General features: G+C 38.8%; 1 protein-coding gene across 4 annotated transcripts in view; it reads left to right on the forward strand.

The window, feature by feature from the left end:
* Window positions 1-12412, forward strand: part of pikfyve (phosphoinositide kinase, FYVE finger containing) — a 154231-nt gene that overhangs the window by 126074 nt on the left and 15745 nt on the right. For 3 of the 4 annotated variants that reach the window (XM_060827485.1, XM_060827484.1, XM_060827487.1), the window contains 5 exons: window positions 2283-2378; window positions 2479-2562; window positions 3353-3444; window positions 3631-3795; window positions 11374-11430. In XM_060827485.1, the coding sequence (XP_060683468.1) occupies window positions 2283-2378; window positions 2479-2562; window positions 3353-3444; window positions 3631-3795; window positions 11374-11430 (494 nt within the window). The remainder of the gene's footprint in view (window positions 1-2282; window positions 2379-2478; window positions 2563-3352; window positions 3445-3630; window positions 3796-11373; window positions 11431-12412) is intronic. The other variant, XM_060827486.1, reaches the window with a different exon arrangement.

The following is a 12412-nucleotide window of genomic DNA, read 5'->3' on the forward strand; positions in this document are numbered from 1 at the left end:
GTGTTTTAGTTTAAACATTTTCAGCCTCTGGAATTGAAAGTTCTTCTAGTACAGATATTTGGTGAGTATCTGGTAAATGACTAAGGTTTATTTTATTGATAAAATTCAATGTACTATAGCAACTGATGGTAACATTAATAAAATATACCAAAAAACTATAAAATTAATAAAATAATATAATTAATCAGAACGTATTAAGGAGGCCAAGATGTGTCACAGTTTCAACATATGGGAGTTCCTGGATGCCAATTTGGTTCAGAGTAAACAAGTCTGCTGCAAGTGTCTGAAGCTCAAGCAGCTTCAACTCCGTTTGAGCTGGAGACTGAACCACAGACACTGACAAATCAGGGAGGGGAAATGTTACCTGGATTCTTTGTACCAGGAAGTGATCACATCTCTTGAGGTTGGATCATCTGATTTGATAGTAGCTCAGGGAGTAGAATGTGACTGAGAGGCAGGTAAGAGGACCCAGGAGTAGGAGTGCAGGCAGCTCACCCTTTGCAATTTTCCAAAGAGGTTTGAGATTCTTTTATCCCATTAGGATGAGAGTGAGGACTGCAGTGTGAATGTGCTAACTAACCATGCCACCATGATATAGGAAACCATTCAAAAGAGTATAGTAAGAAAGAAAGTAATGATACTCTGTTGGATTTTTCTGAGGAGCAAAACCAAGTTGTGGGTAAAGGGGAACCAGTGGATGTATTGCATTTAGATTTCCAGAAAGCCTTCATTCGGTGCTACATTAAAGATTTTTTTTGCGGAAAATGAAAGTTCATGTTGACATTGATAGACTGACTGATAAGCAGAGAGTAGATATAAATGTATCTTTCTCTGATTTGACAAGATGTAGTGGATGGAATGCCATGAAGATTGCTGTTGGGATTTTACTGGTCACACTGAATATAAATGACTTGGATGAAGGGATAATACAAAGTAAAAGGGAAGTACGTTGTGAAGAGGACACAAGAAGGCTACAAAAATATAGCTGGGTAGATAGGTTAAGTTAATGTGCAAAAATGTGGCAAATGGATTGCAGGTTGGGAAGATGTAAGGTTGTCCAAATTAGCAAGAAGAACCATATCTAAATGGTAGGAGGTTGCAAAGCTTTGAGATGCAGAGAGATCTGGATGACCTCATGCATTAATCGAACAAGGTTAATGTACAGCTGCAACAAGAATTCGGAAAGGTAAATGAATATCATTATTTACCACCAGGGCAATGATTACAAAAGTAGGGAGGTTATGCTTCATTTGCACAGGCTCTCCTGAGACTGCATCTGAAACATTGTCCACTTTTGATTACTTTAAGGAAGGATGTGAATGTGTTGGAAGCAGCTCAGAGAAGGTTTACTAGATTAATGTGTGGAATGGGGATTTGCCTTATGAAGAAAGGTTGGGTAGGTCAGCTTGTATCCATTGGAGTTTGGAAAAGTAAGAGGCAACTTGATTGTAAAAGATAGGATCTTAAGTGGTCTTGACAGGATAGATGTGGAGAGAATGTATCCTCTTATGGGTGAATTTAAAACTAGGGGTCACTATTTAAGAAATCCAGCAACTCCCATTTGGAACAGGTTTTAGACAAAATTGTTTCTCTCGAGGGTAGTGGGGTTTTGAGTATCTTTAATACTCCCTGAAAAAATAATGGAAGTAAAATCCTTTCTTTATGGTAAAGAGGTTCACATTAAATCAGGGCTGAAAGGTTATCAGGGCAGGTGGAAATGTAGATTTAAGGTTAATTATCCAATCACCCATGATTTTCTTGAATGGTTGAGGAGGCTTGATGGGCTGAATGGCCTATGCGTACTCCTGTTATGTACGTTCGTATGTACTTTTTTTAACCTTGTGTTTTAAAAAGTAACCTTTCCGGTGCAATTGATCACATTTTGAATTTCATTTCTAAATGTGGTGTTCCTAATTTGCAATAACTTGAGTGAAACCAGAATATGATTGTGCGTTTCATTAATGCTTTAAATTAACAAGTGTGAACAGTGATTACGCTGATGCAATGATCAAGCCTAATGTATCTCAACATGCACAGTTTATGTTTAATATTACTTAAAAGCATAGTGCAATAAGAATTAGTGATAGAAACTCTCAACATGAAATATTGCTTGTTGCTCAGTAACTTAAATAAAATTAACACAATGAAATGTTAATTCCACTGTAGTTTTAAAGCATATTAAATACATGAAAAAGACTGTCTCGGTCTGTGGTCTGGGTCATGTGTATAAGTAACATATTAAATGATTTTGTATGTGATGTGAAATTTGAATTATTTTATAGTGATCCTGACAAGCATTACCTGATGTGGGACCATGAGCGTGTGCCAATTACAGTATGTGAGAAGGAACCAAGTTCAATCATTGCATTTGCTCTCAGGTACTGTATGTGTTTTTTTTCTTAAAAGTATTGTTCCTTTTAGCATTTATTATGTCCATTATGTGAAGTCTAGACTTTAACATTTTAATGTTTTCTCTAGTTGTAAGGAGTACAAGAATGCTGTAGAAGATCTTGGAAGAGAATGTATGATGACTGGGAATGATGAAGGAGTACAACAGGCAAAGTAATTGGATGGGGGTGAAGTGGGAGCAAGTGAAACACCGTAAAGGAAAATTAGCATGGATCATAGCAGGATTTTGTGTTTAGGTTTTTTTTTAATGAAGCATTTTAGAATGTTTTATTACATTAAATATTGTTATGGTTATGGATTTCCACAATATTTGTTTGTTATTGCTCAAGTCAAGTTCTTCCCCTTTTAGGTTGCTATTACAAACTTTTAATTGTTTAGTGATCTTTTATTCTTTCTCTGTAATGTCTTTCTTATGCAGTTTGACTGAAAGCTTTATTAAACCTTTGCTGTCTAGTTTCAATCTTCATTAGAACCAGCTGAACAAAATTTTTTTTTAAGATTGCTTACAGTGTGGAAACAGGCCCTTCGGCCCAACAAGTCCACACCCACCCGCCCCTACATTTACCCCTTACCTAACACTACGGGCAATTTTAGCATGGCCAATTCACCTGACCCGCACATCTTTGGACTGTGGGAGGAAACCGGAGCAGTCCCGGAGGAAACCCACGCAAACATGGGGAGAACGTGCAAACTCCACACAGTCAGTCGCCTGAGTCGGGAATTGAACCCAGGTCTCAGGCACTGTGAGACAGCAGTGCTAACCACTGTGCCACCTTGCCGCCCACTAAAATATTCCTGAAATATTCCTGATTCCTGAAAAACACTGCAATGTTTCTGTACATTTCTACACATGAAAAGAAAAAGAAATGCATTGCATTTAACTTTTTTATGTTTTAAGGAAATATTTATATCTAATGTCTCTCTTACATTGGCTATATTTCAGTAATGCAGACAGACCGAAGGCCAATAGTCCTGCAAGACATTCAGAAAGCAACAGCAGTCAAGGAAATCGCAGTATAGAATCTGAACAGACTTGTAAGTTTACTTTTAAAAGCAGACACCATACTTGCTTTGTAGTGTGTTATTACATAAACAGCATAGCAGCACCACAGTTTTTTTTAACTACATTGCTACCATTGGCTTGCTGCTTGTAGTTATTAGCAAAAGTGGATAGGAATTCATTTAGAAATTATAAAAAGAAATGTTCTTGGTCTTTTCTAGCAAGAAAGACACCTGGAGTTTTATCATTTTTCCGAGGTTCAGGGGGTAAAAGCCCTGATCTGTCCATACTGAGAAAAGAGACTTTGCGAGGTGCAGATAGTGCTTATTACCAGGTCTCTCAAACAGGGAAAGAAGGGGCAGAGAATCAAGCTGCAGAGTTACAAGGTACAGTTAAGCGCTGGTCACTGACACACTAAACCTTATCGAACAAAAATTTGTGTGCCTTTTGAAATTCTACGTTGCTAATGGTACCTCTACTCACTTCATTACAAAGTTTTTTTTAAATTAAAATAATTACTGGAAGCAACTCTTTCTCCAGTGGGACTGTTGTTCCCCAGTTATGCATAATGAGAATCACTTTGCTCCAATCATTGAGTATTTCCTGTGGGGTGTAAAAGGATTTTTTTCCTGAACACTGCAGTTGGAGAATTTATTTGATTGCATAAAGGTATAAAAGTTATTTTTGGAATCATCTGTTATAAGAAAATTGTATTTACAGGTAAAGTTAATAACCAATGTTACTAGCAACCCAAAAAACTTCATTTTGATTTCATGTATTCTTTCTCATGTTTGATTGCCAGAATTTTTGAGTTTATATTCTTTTTGCTATTAATTCTTCCTCATGAATTAACCCTTTTAATAAGGGGTTATATTGGTTTATCCATTTGTTTAGTATTTGAAGTCAGTTTAAAGATAGGCAAGTCTGCTAAACCCTCTGAAATCTGTGTGTAATAGACTTGCCTCCATTGAAGTGCATTTTTCAAACAGACCATGAATTGGTCTTTAACAGGTGGTCTACTCCTGCGATCCTTTAAAAAGGAACAGAAATAGGCCATTCAGCCAATGGCTTGCCCTGCCATTCTAGATTATGGCTGATAATGTCCCGAATGCAAGTTTCCTTCACTATTTGTTTACCCATGAATGCTATTAGTCTCCAGAAACCTATAATTTTTTGTCTCAAACCTGCTGAGTGATTAAGCTTCCACAGCCTCTGGGATATAGAATTCCAAGATCCATCATCCGCTGAGTAAAGAAATTGCTCCTCATCTTGATCTTAAATGGCCTGCCGCTTATGTTGCTGGAGGATATTGCCATGGCCATAAGAATTTTCTAAGTGTTAAGCAGATAGCTTCTGATAGTTTCAAGCACTGGAGAGTACAGACTCAATTTTCTCAATTCCTCCTCAAAAAAACCTTGCCATCCCAAGGATTAACGTGATGAACTTCCGTTGAATTACTTCTATGGCAAGTATATTCTTTTCCTTAAATAAGAAGTCCAAAATTGTACACAATACTCCAGGTGAGATCTTAATTGTACAATTGCAACAAGGCATCTTTGCATCTCTATACAAATTTCCTTGAAATGAATGTTAATTTGTAATTTTGCCTTTCTAATTGCTTGCTGTTTCTGCATGCTCGCTTTTAGTGACTTGTGGGTAAGGAAACCCAAATACTTTTGGGTACTCATACTTCTGCCTGTGTTTTTTTATCTCTACCAAAATGAATAACTTCACATTATATTATATCTATTATGTGCAGCCTCTTGTGTCATCTTCATGTTCCACCTAATTTGCTGTCATCAGAAAATTTAGAAATATTCCAACTGACCCCAACATCTAAATCATTTACACCAACTATGAGCATTTGTGAACCTGGCAGTTACCCTTGAGGTACTTCACTAGTAAGCCTGCCATCCTGAAAGTGATCTGTTTATTCCTGCTCTCTACTTCCTGTCTGTTAACCAATTGTCAATCCATACTTGTATATTTCCCTCAGTCTCATGTGTTTAAATTTTACTAACTGCCTGTGTGAGACCTTATCAAAAGCCTTATGAAAATCCAATACACTACACCCACTGGTTCCTTTTAGTCTATCTTGTCTATGCTACAAGTAACATTCTCAGAAAATGCCAAGTTTATCAAACATGATTTCCCTTTCATAAATCCATGTTGGTTCTCCCAATTTGCCATTATTTTCTAAATATTCTGTTATCCCCATCCTTTATAATAGATTCAACAATATCCCTTCTATGGGCATCAAGCTAACATGTATGTAGTTGTCCACTCTTGCTTCTCCTCTTCAATAATGGAGTTAAATTTACTACCTTCAGTCAACAGGAATCTTTTCCAGCATCTATAAAATTACCACCAATGTATCCACTGCATCCTATTTCAATACACTGGGACGAAACTCATCTGGTCAAAGAGATTTATCAATCCTCAGTCAAGTTAGTTTTCAAGTGCTGTCTCTTGCTGTTCAGTTACGCCTTCTTGGCCGCCTAATGTTTCTGGAATTCTATATCGTCTTCTGTCAAGGCAGCTGCAAAGTAACTAATTCCTCTCACTGTTCCCTGTTCTCCAATATAAATTCTCCTGTCCCTTATAACAGCCCATATTTATCCTTGCTCATCTTTTCCTTTCATATATCAATAAAAGCTTTACATGGTCCTCCTGTAGGTACCTTGCTAAGTTGCATTCATTGTATCTTCCCCTTTGCCTGATCAGTATTTTGGTCCTCCTTTTGTGCATTAAACTGTTCCCAATCTTTTAGTTTATCATTATTTCTGGCTTTCTTGCAAGCAACTTCATTTAATATAGTACAATCTTTAGCTTCTTTCTTGACTATGGTGATTTGCCTTTCATTTCGGCTGTTTGTGCCTTAAAAGAATGTATATCTGTTGTAGATTTTTATAATTGCTTTAATGGTAGCCATGGACTATCCACTATCAAATGTTTAATGTATTTTTCTAGTATACCCTCACCACATGCCTCTCATAGTTTTCTTTGGTCAGATTTATACTTACTTTTGTTTACAGCAATAAATTTGTGCATGTACACGTATGGTCAAAACGTTAAGATCTCAGACATGTGGACCTGTGCACATCATAAATTGATTTGCTATAGAAAATTTGCTGGTCATGTTTTGGCCAACAGTGTAAAAGATGTAGCTTTCACATTGTTGCAACCTTTAAGATTTGAAACCTGTAACATCAATGCAAAATATGAATAAAATGAGATCTTTTCCTCGGCGTCCAGAGACACACTATCTGTGCAAAGCAATGTAACAGCATTAAAACTAATTTCAGAAGCATTGAATTTGTATGACAGTCGTATCAAAATGAGAAATCAAGGTGTTCATCTTTACTGTAAATGATTTTCTGCAGAGACAAAAATAAGAAATGACCTTATTAACATGATGAACTTAAGTGCATGTTTGTGTATGTAAAGTTAATAATTTAACATGTAGTTGGTAAATCAAGATTAGAATCATTTTCTTCAAGTTCTAAACTTCAAATTCCTTCAGAGTACTTGCTATATTGCACAGCATGACTAATTGGCTTCTGCCACCACACAAGGAAACCAAGCAGTCTTGCCAGTTTTAGATTAGATTAGATTATCTACAGTGTGGTAACAGGCCATTCGACCAAACTAGTCCACACCGATCCTTCGAAGAGTAGTCCACACAGACCTATTTCCCTATGACTAATCCACCTAACACTATGGGGAATTTAGCATGACCAATTCACCTAACCTGCACGTCTTTGGATTGTGGGAGGAAACTGGAGCACCTGGAAGAAACTTATGCAGACACTGGGAGAATGTGCAAACTCCACACGGACAGTCACCTGAGGCGGGAATTGAACCCAGGTCTCTGGCACCAGTGCTAACCACTGAGCCCAATTATGAAGACTGGAACAGCAAAAAAGATTCATAGAGTCACAGAAATGTACAGCATGGAAACAGACCCTTCGGTCCAACCCGTCCATGCCGACCCAATCTAGTCCCACCTGCCAGCACCCAGCCCATATCCCTCCAAACCCTTCCTTTTCATATACCCATCCAAATGCCTCTTAAATGTTGCAATTGTACCAGCCTCCACTACTTCCACTGGCAGCTCATTCCATACCCGTACCACTGTCTGTGTGAAAAAGTTGCCCCTTAGTTCTCTTTTATATCTTTCCCCTCTCACCCTAAACCTATGCCCTCTAGTTCTGGACCCACCCACCCCAGGGAAAAGACTTTGCCTTTTTACCTTATCCATGCCCCGCACAATTTTGTAAACCTCTATAAGGTCACGCCTCAGCCTCCGACGCGCCAGGGAAAACAACCCTAGCCTGTTCAGCCTCTCCCCAGAGCTCAAATTCTCCAACCCTGGCAACATCCTTGTAAATCTTTTCTGAACCCTTTCAAGTTTCACAACATCTTTCCGATAGGAAGGAGACGAGAATTGGTCACAATATTTCAATAGTGGCCTAACCAATGTCCTGTACAGCCGCAACATGACCTCCCAACTCTTATACTCAATACTTTGACCAATAAAAGAAAGCGTACCAAACGCCTTCTTCACTATCCTATCTATCTGCGACTCCACTTTGAAGGAGCTATGAACTTGCACTCCAAGGTCTCTTTGTTCAGCAACACTTCCTAGGACCTTACCATTAAGTGTATAAGTCCTGCTAAGATTTACTTTCCCAAAATGCAGAACCACGCATTTATCTGAATTAAACTCCATCTGCCGCTTCTCAGCCCATTGGCACATCTGGTCAAGATCCTGTTGTAAAGTGAGCTAACCCTCGTCACTGTCCACTACACCTCCAATTTTGGTGTCATCTGCAAACTTACTAACTGTACCTCTTATGCTCACATCCAAATCATTTATGTAAATGACAACAAGTAGAGGACCCAGCGCTGATCCTTGTGGCACTCCACTGGTCACAGGCCTCCAGTCTGGAAAATAACCCTCCCCCACTACCCTCTGTCTTCTACCTTTGAGCCAGTTCTGTATCCAAATGGCTAGTTCTCCCTGCATTCCATGAGATCTAACCTTGCTAATCAGTCTCCCAGGGGGAACCTTGTCAAGTGCTTTACTGAAGTCCATATAGATCACATCTACCACTCTGCCCTCGTCAATCCTCTTTGTTACTTCTTCAAAAACCTCAATCAAGTTTGTGAGATATGATTTCCCACTCACAAAGCCATGTTGACTATCCCTAACCAGTCCTTGCCTTTCCAAATACATGGCTGAAAATGTGTTGCTGGTTAAAGCACAGCAGGTTAGGCAGCATCCAAGGAATAGGAAATTCGACGTTTCGGGCATAAGCCCTTCATCAGGAATACATGTACATGTACAACCCTGTCCCTCAGGATTCCCTCCAATAACTTGTCCACCACCGAGATCAGGCTCACTGGTCTGTAGTTCCCTGGCTTATCCTTACCGCCCTTCTTAAATAGTGGCACCACGTTTGCCAACCTCCTGTGTTCCGGCACCTCACCTGTGACTATCAATGATATGAATATCTCAGCAAGAGGCCCAGCAATCGCTTCCCTAGCTTCCCACAGAGTTCTCAAGTATACCTGATCAGGTCCTGGGGATTTATCCACCTTTGCCAGTTTCAAGACATCCAGAACTTCCTCCTCTGTAATATGGACATTTTGCAAGGTGTCACCACCTACTTCCCTACAGTCTGTATCTTCCATATCCTTTTCCACAGTAAATACTGATGCAAAATACTCATTTAGTATCTCCCCCGTTTTCTGTGGCTCCCCACAAAGGTTGCCTTGCTGATCTTTGAGGGGCCCTATTCTCTCCCAAGTTACCCTTTTGTCCTTAATGTATTTGTAGAATTCTCCTTAATTCTATTTGCCAAAGCTATCTTTGTCCACTTTTTGCCCTCCTGATTTCCCTACTTCTTAAGGATTGTTCTTATTGTTCTTAAGGATTCACTCGATCTATCCTGTCTATACCTGACATATGCTTCCTTCTTTTTCTTAACTGAACCCTCAATTTCTTTACTCATCCAGCATTCCCTATGCCTACCAGCCTTTCCTTTCACCTTAACAGGCATATACTTTCTCTGGATTCTCGTTATCTCATTTCTGAAAGCTTCCCATTTTCCGGCTGTCCCTTTACCTGTGAACATCTGCCCCCAATCAGCTTTTGAAAGTTCTTGCCTCATACCTTCAAAATTGGCCTTTCTCCAATTTAGAACTTCAACTTTTAGATCTGGTCTATCCTTTTCCATCACTATTTTAAATCTAATAGAATTATAGTCGCTGGCCCCAAAGTGCTCCCCCACTGACACCTCAGTCACTTGCCCTGCCTTATTTCCCAAGAGTAGTTCAAGTTTTGCATCTTCTCTAGTCGGTACATCCACATACTGAATCATAAAATTGTCTTGTACGCACTTAACAAATTCCTCTCCATCTAAACCTTTACCCATTATGGCAGTCCCAGTCTATGTTTGGAAAGTTAAAATCCCCTGCCATAACCACCATATTATTCTTATAGATCTTCTTACAAATTTGTTTCTCAATTTCCCTCTGACTATTAGGGGATCTATAATACAGTCCCAATAAGGCGATCATCCCTTTCTTATTTCTCAGTTCCGCCCAAATAACTTCCCTGGATGTATTTCAGGGAATATCCTCCCTCAGCACAGCTGTAATACTATCCCTCATCAAAAACACCCCTCCCTTCCTGTAGCATTTGTATCCTGGAACATTAGACTGCCAGTCCTGCCCATCCCTGAGCCATGTTTCTGTAATTGCTATGATATCCCAGTCCCATGTTCCTAACCATGCCCTGAGTTCATCTGCCTTCCCTGTTAGGCCCCTTGCGTTGAAATAAATTCAATTTATTAGTCGTACCTTGTCCCTGCCTGCCATGGCTGACTCGCTTCTGTTCTCAACTGTACCAGTCTCAGATTGATCTCTTTCCTCACTATCTCTCTGGGTTCCACCCCGCCACCTTACTCGTTTAAATCCTCCCAAGCAGCTCTAACAAATTTTTCTGCCAGTTATATTAGTCCCCTTCCAAGTTAGGTGCAATCCATCCTCCTTGTACAGGTCACTTCTACCCCAAAAGAGATTCCAATGATCCAAAAATGTGGATCCTTCTTCCATACACCAGCTCCTCAGCCATGCATTTATCTGCTCCAGCCTGATTCAAGATAATTTTCTCGGAAGAAAGTACTTTTTTCTAGGGTTATGTACATGTTTAGACTATTTTTACAGTGGGTAAAAAATCTAAATTCACTAAAGCTTTTAAGCATGTTGTCAATACTTCCAGTAAAAGTTGATAAATATTTAATAGGGCATACAGATCTAAGTTCTATGGTGAGTATAATTTTCTCATTGGATTGAATAGAATATGCTATGTATTAAATGAAGAAAAACTTAGGTATGATGTTGGCTAATTACAGATTTTGGATTTGCAGCTATAATGGGTTAACCTGTGATTATCATTGCTATGTAATTTCACACTTACTTTTGTTGCAGTAACAAAAATACCGATACTGGTTATCAAAATCAGATTACCTTGATCTGGGTATATTGAATCAGATTTATAAACACAGAAATGTGTTTTTAAGATTTTTAATACATCACTAACATGAGCTATTTATGTTAATTTGGATAATGTGTAGAAGTAGATTGTTTGCTTGATCTGACAAACAAAATATTTTTAGCTTCATATTGTCTCCAAAGTGTGCCTCCCAATGACTGTTGTAATTAGGAAGTAAAGGTGACAGTAAGGCTTTGTCAAGTTTCAGATTTGTGATGTAAATGCAAATGAGATTTCAGGATGATGTCATCCATATTCTTATGTTCTTCTCATAAATTTTTGGTTTAGTGAAAAAACTAACTTTAACTATTATTTACACAGACTATACTGAGCTATATGCTGAAAAGAGTTTAAAGTTCATTAGCCCATATTCCCTAAGTGGTTCAATGTTGTTTTATTTTAGATGATGGTGATGGAGACAAACAAAAGAAGCAACTTGGAAACCCACATGTAGAACTTCGTAAGTGTTGTTGACAAGCTTTTGAACTTTGTAGAGTATATTTCTTTATTTCAGTGCCATATACATTTTTATTTATATATTTAATGACTAACTGTATTCATGTACTACATGGTTATGACTCAGAGATACTAATCAAGATGCTTCAAGTTAGCAGCAATTTTAGCTGACTTCAGTATAAGGAATGTATTTGACTTGAATGCCTCCAAGCAAAGGAAAGAAGGAATGGAACGAACTTCTTGCATCTGATCACTTTCCAGCATTTTTATTTATTCCTTCATGAAGTGTCAGCCAGTCTTTGTTGTCCATTCGTTATTGCTATTAAACTGAGTGGTTTGCCAGATCATTTTCAGAGAGGGTAGTTAAGAGTTACTGTGGATCTGGAGTCATAGGTAGGCCAGACTGGGTAAGGACATTAGTGAAGTAGATGAAGTTTTACAATCAATGGTAATTTCAGATTTTATTGATTGAGTTTAAATTCCGTTGGCTACTGTGATGGGATATGAACACACAGTCCACAGTATTAACCTGGGCCATGGGATTACTGATACTGTGACATAACACTGTACCAGTGTCTCATTTTAATTGCCCTTGAGGAAGATGGTGGTGAGCTGCTGCCTTCACCTGCTGCACACTGTCTACTGCAGGTACATGCATTGTGTCCCATGTCAGTGAAGGAACAGCAATATGATTACAAGTCAAGATAGTGTGTGGATTGGAGGCAAAACTCAGGTGGTGTTCCCATGAATCTGCTGTCCCCATCCTTTGAAATGGTGAAGCATATGTGATTAGAATGTGCTCGCGAAGGAGCTGGTGAACCTCTGAAGTGCATCTTGAATATAGTACACACTGGTGTTACTGTATGTTGGTAGTGAATAAAGTACATACTGGTGTTACTGTATGTTGGTAGTGAATGTTTAGGATAATGAATGGATTGCCAATCAACTGTGCGCTTCAGTGTCAACCACCTTGAGTGTTGGAGCTA

The sequence above is a fragment of the Hemiscyllium ocellatum genome, chromosome 7 (assembly GCF_020745735.1).
Source record: "Hemiscyllium ocellatum isolate sHemOce1 chromosome 7, sHemOce1.pat.X.cur, whole genome shotgun sequence".
Taxonomy (NCBI): domain Eukaryota; kingdom Metazoa; phylum Chordata; class Chondrichthyes; order Orectolobiformes; family Hemiscylliidae; genus Hemiscyllium; species Hemiscyllium ocellatum.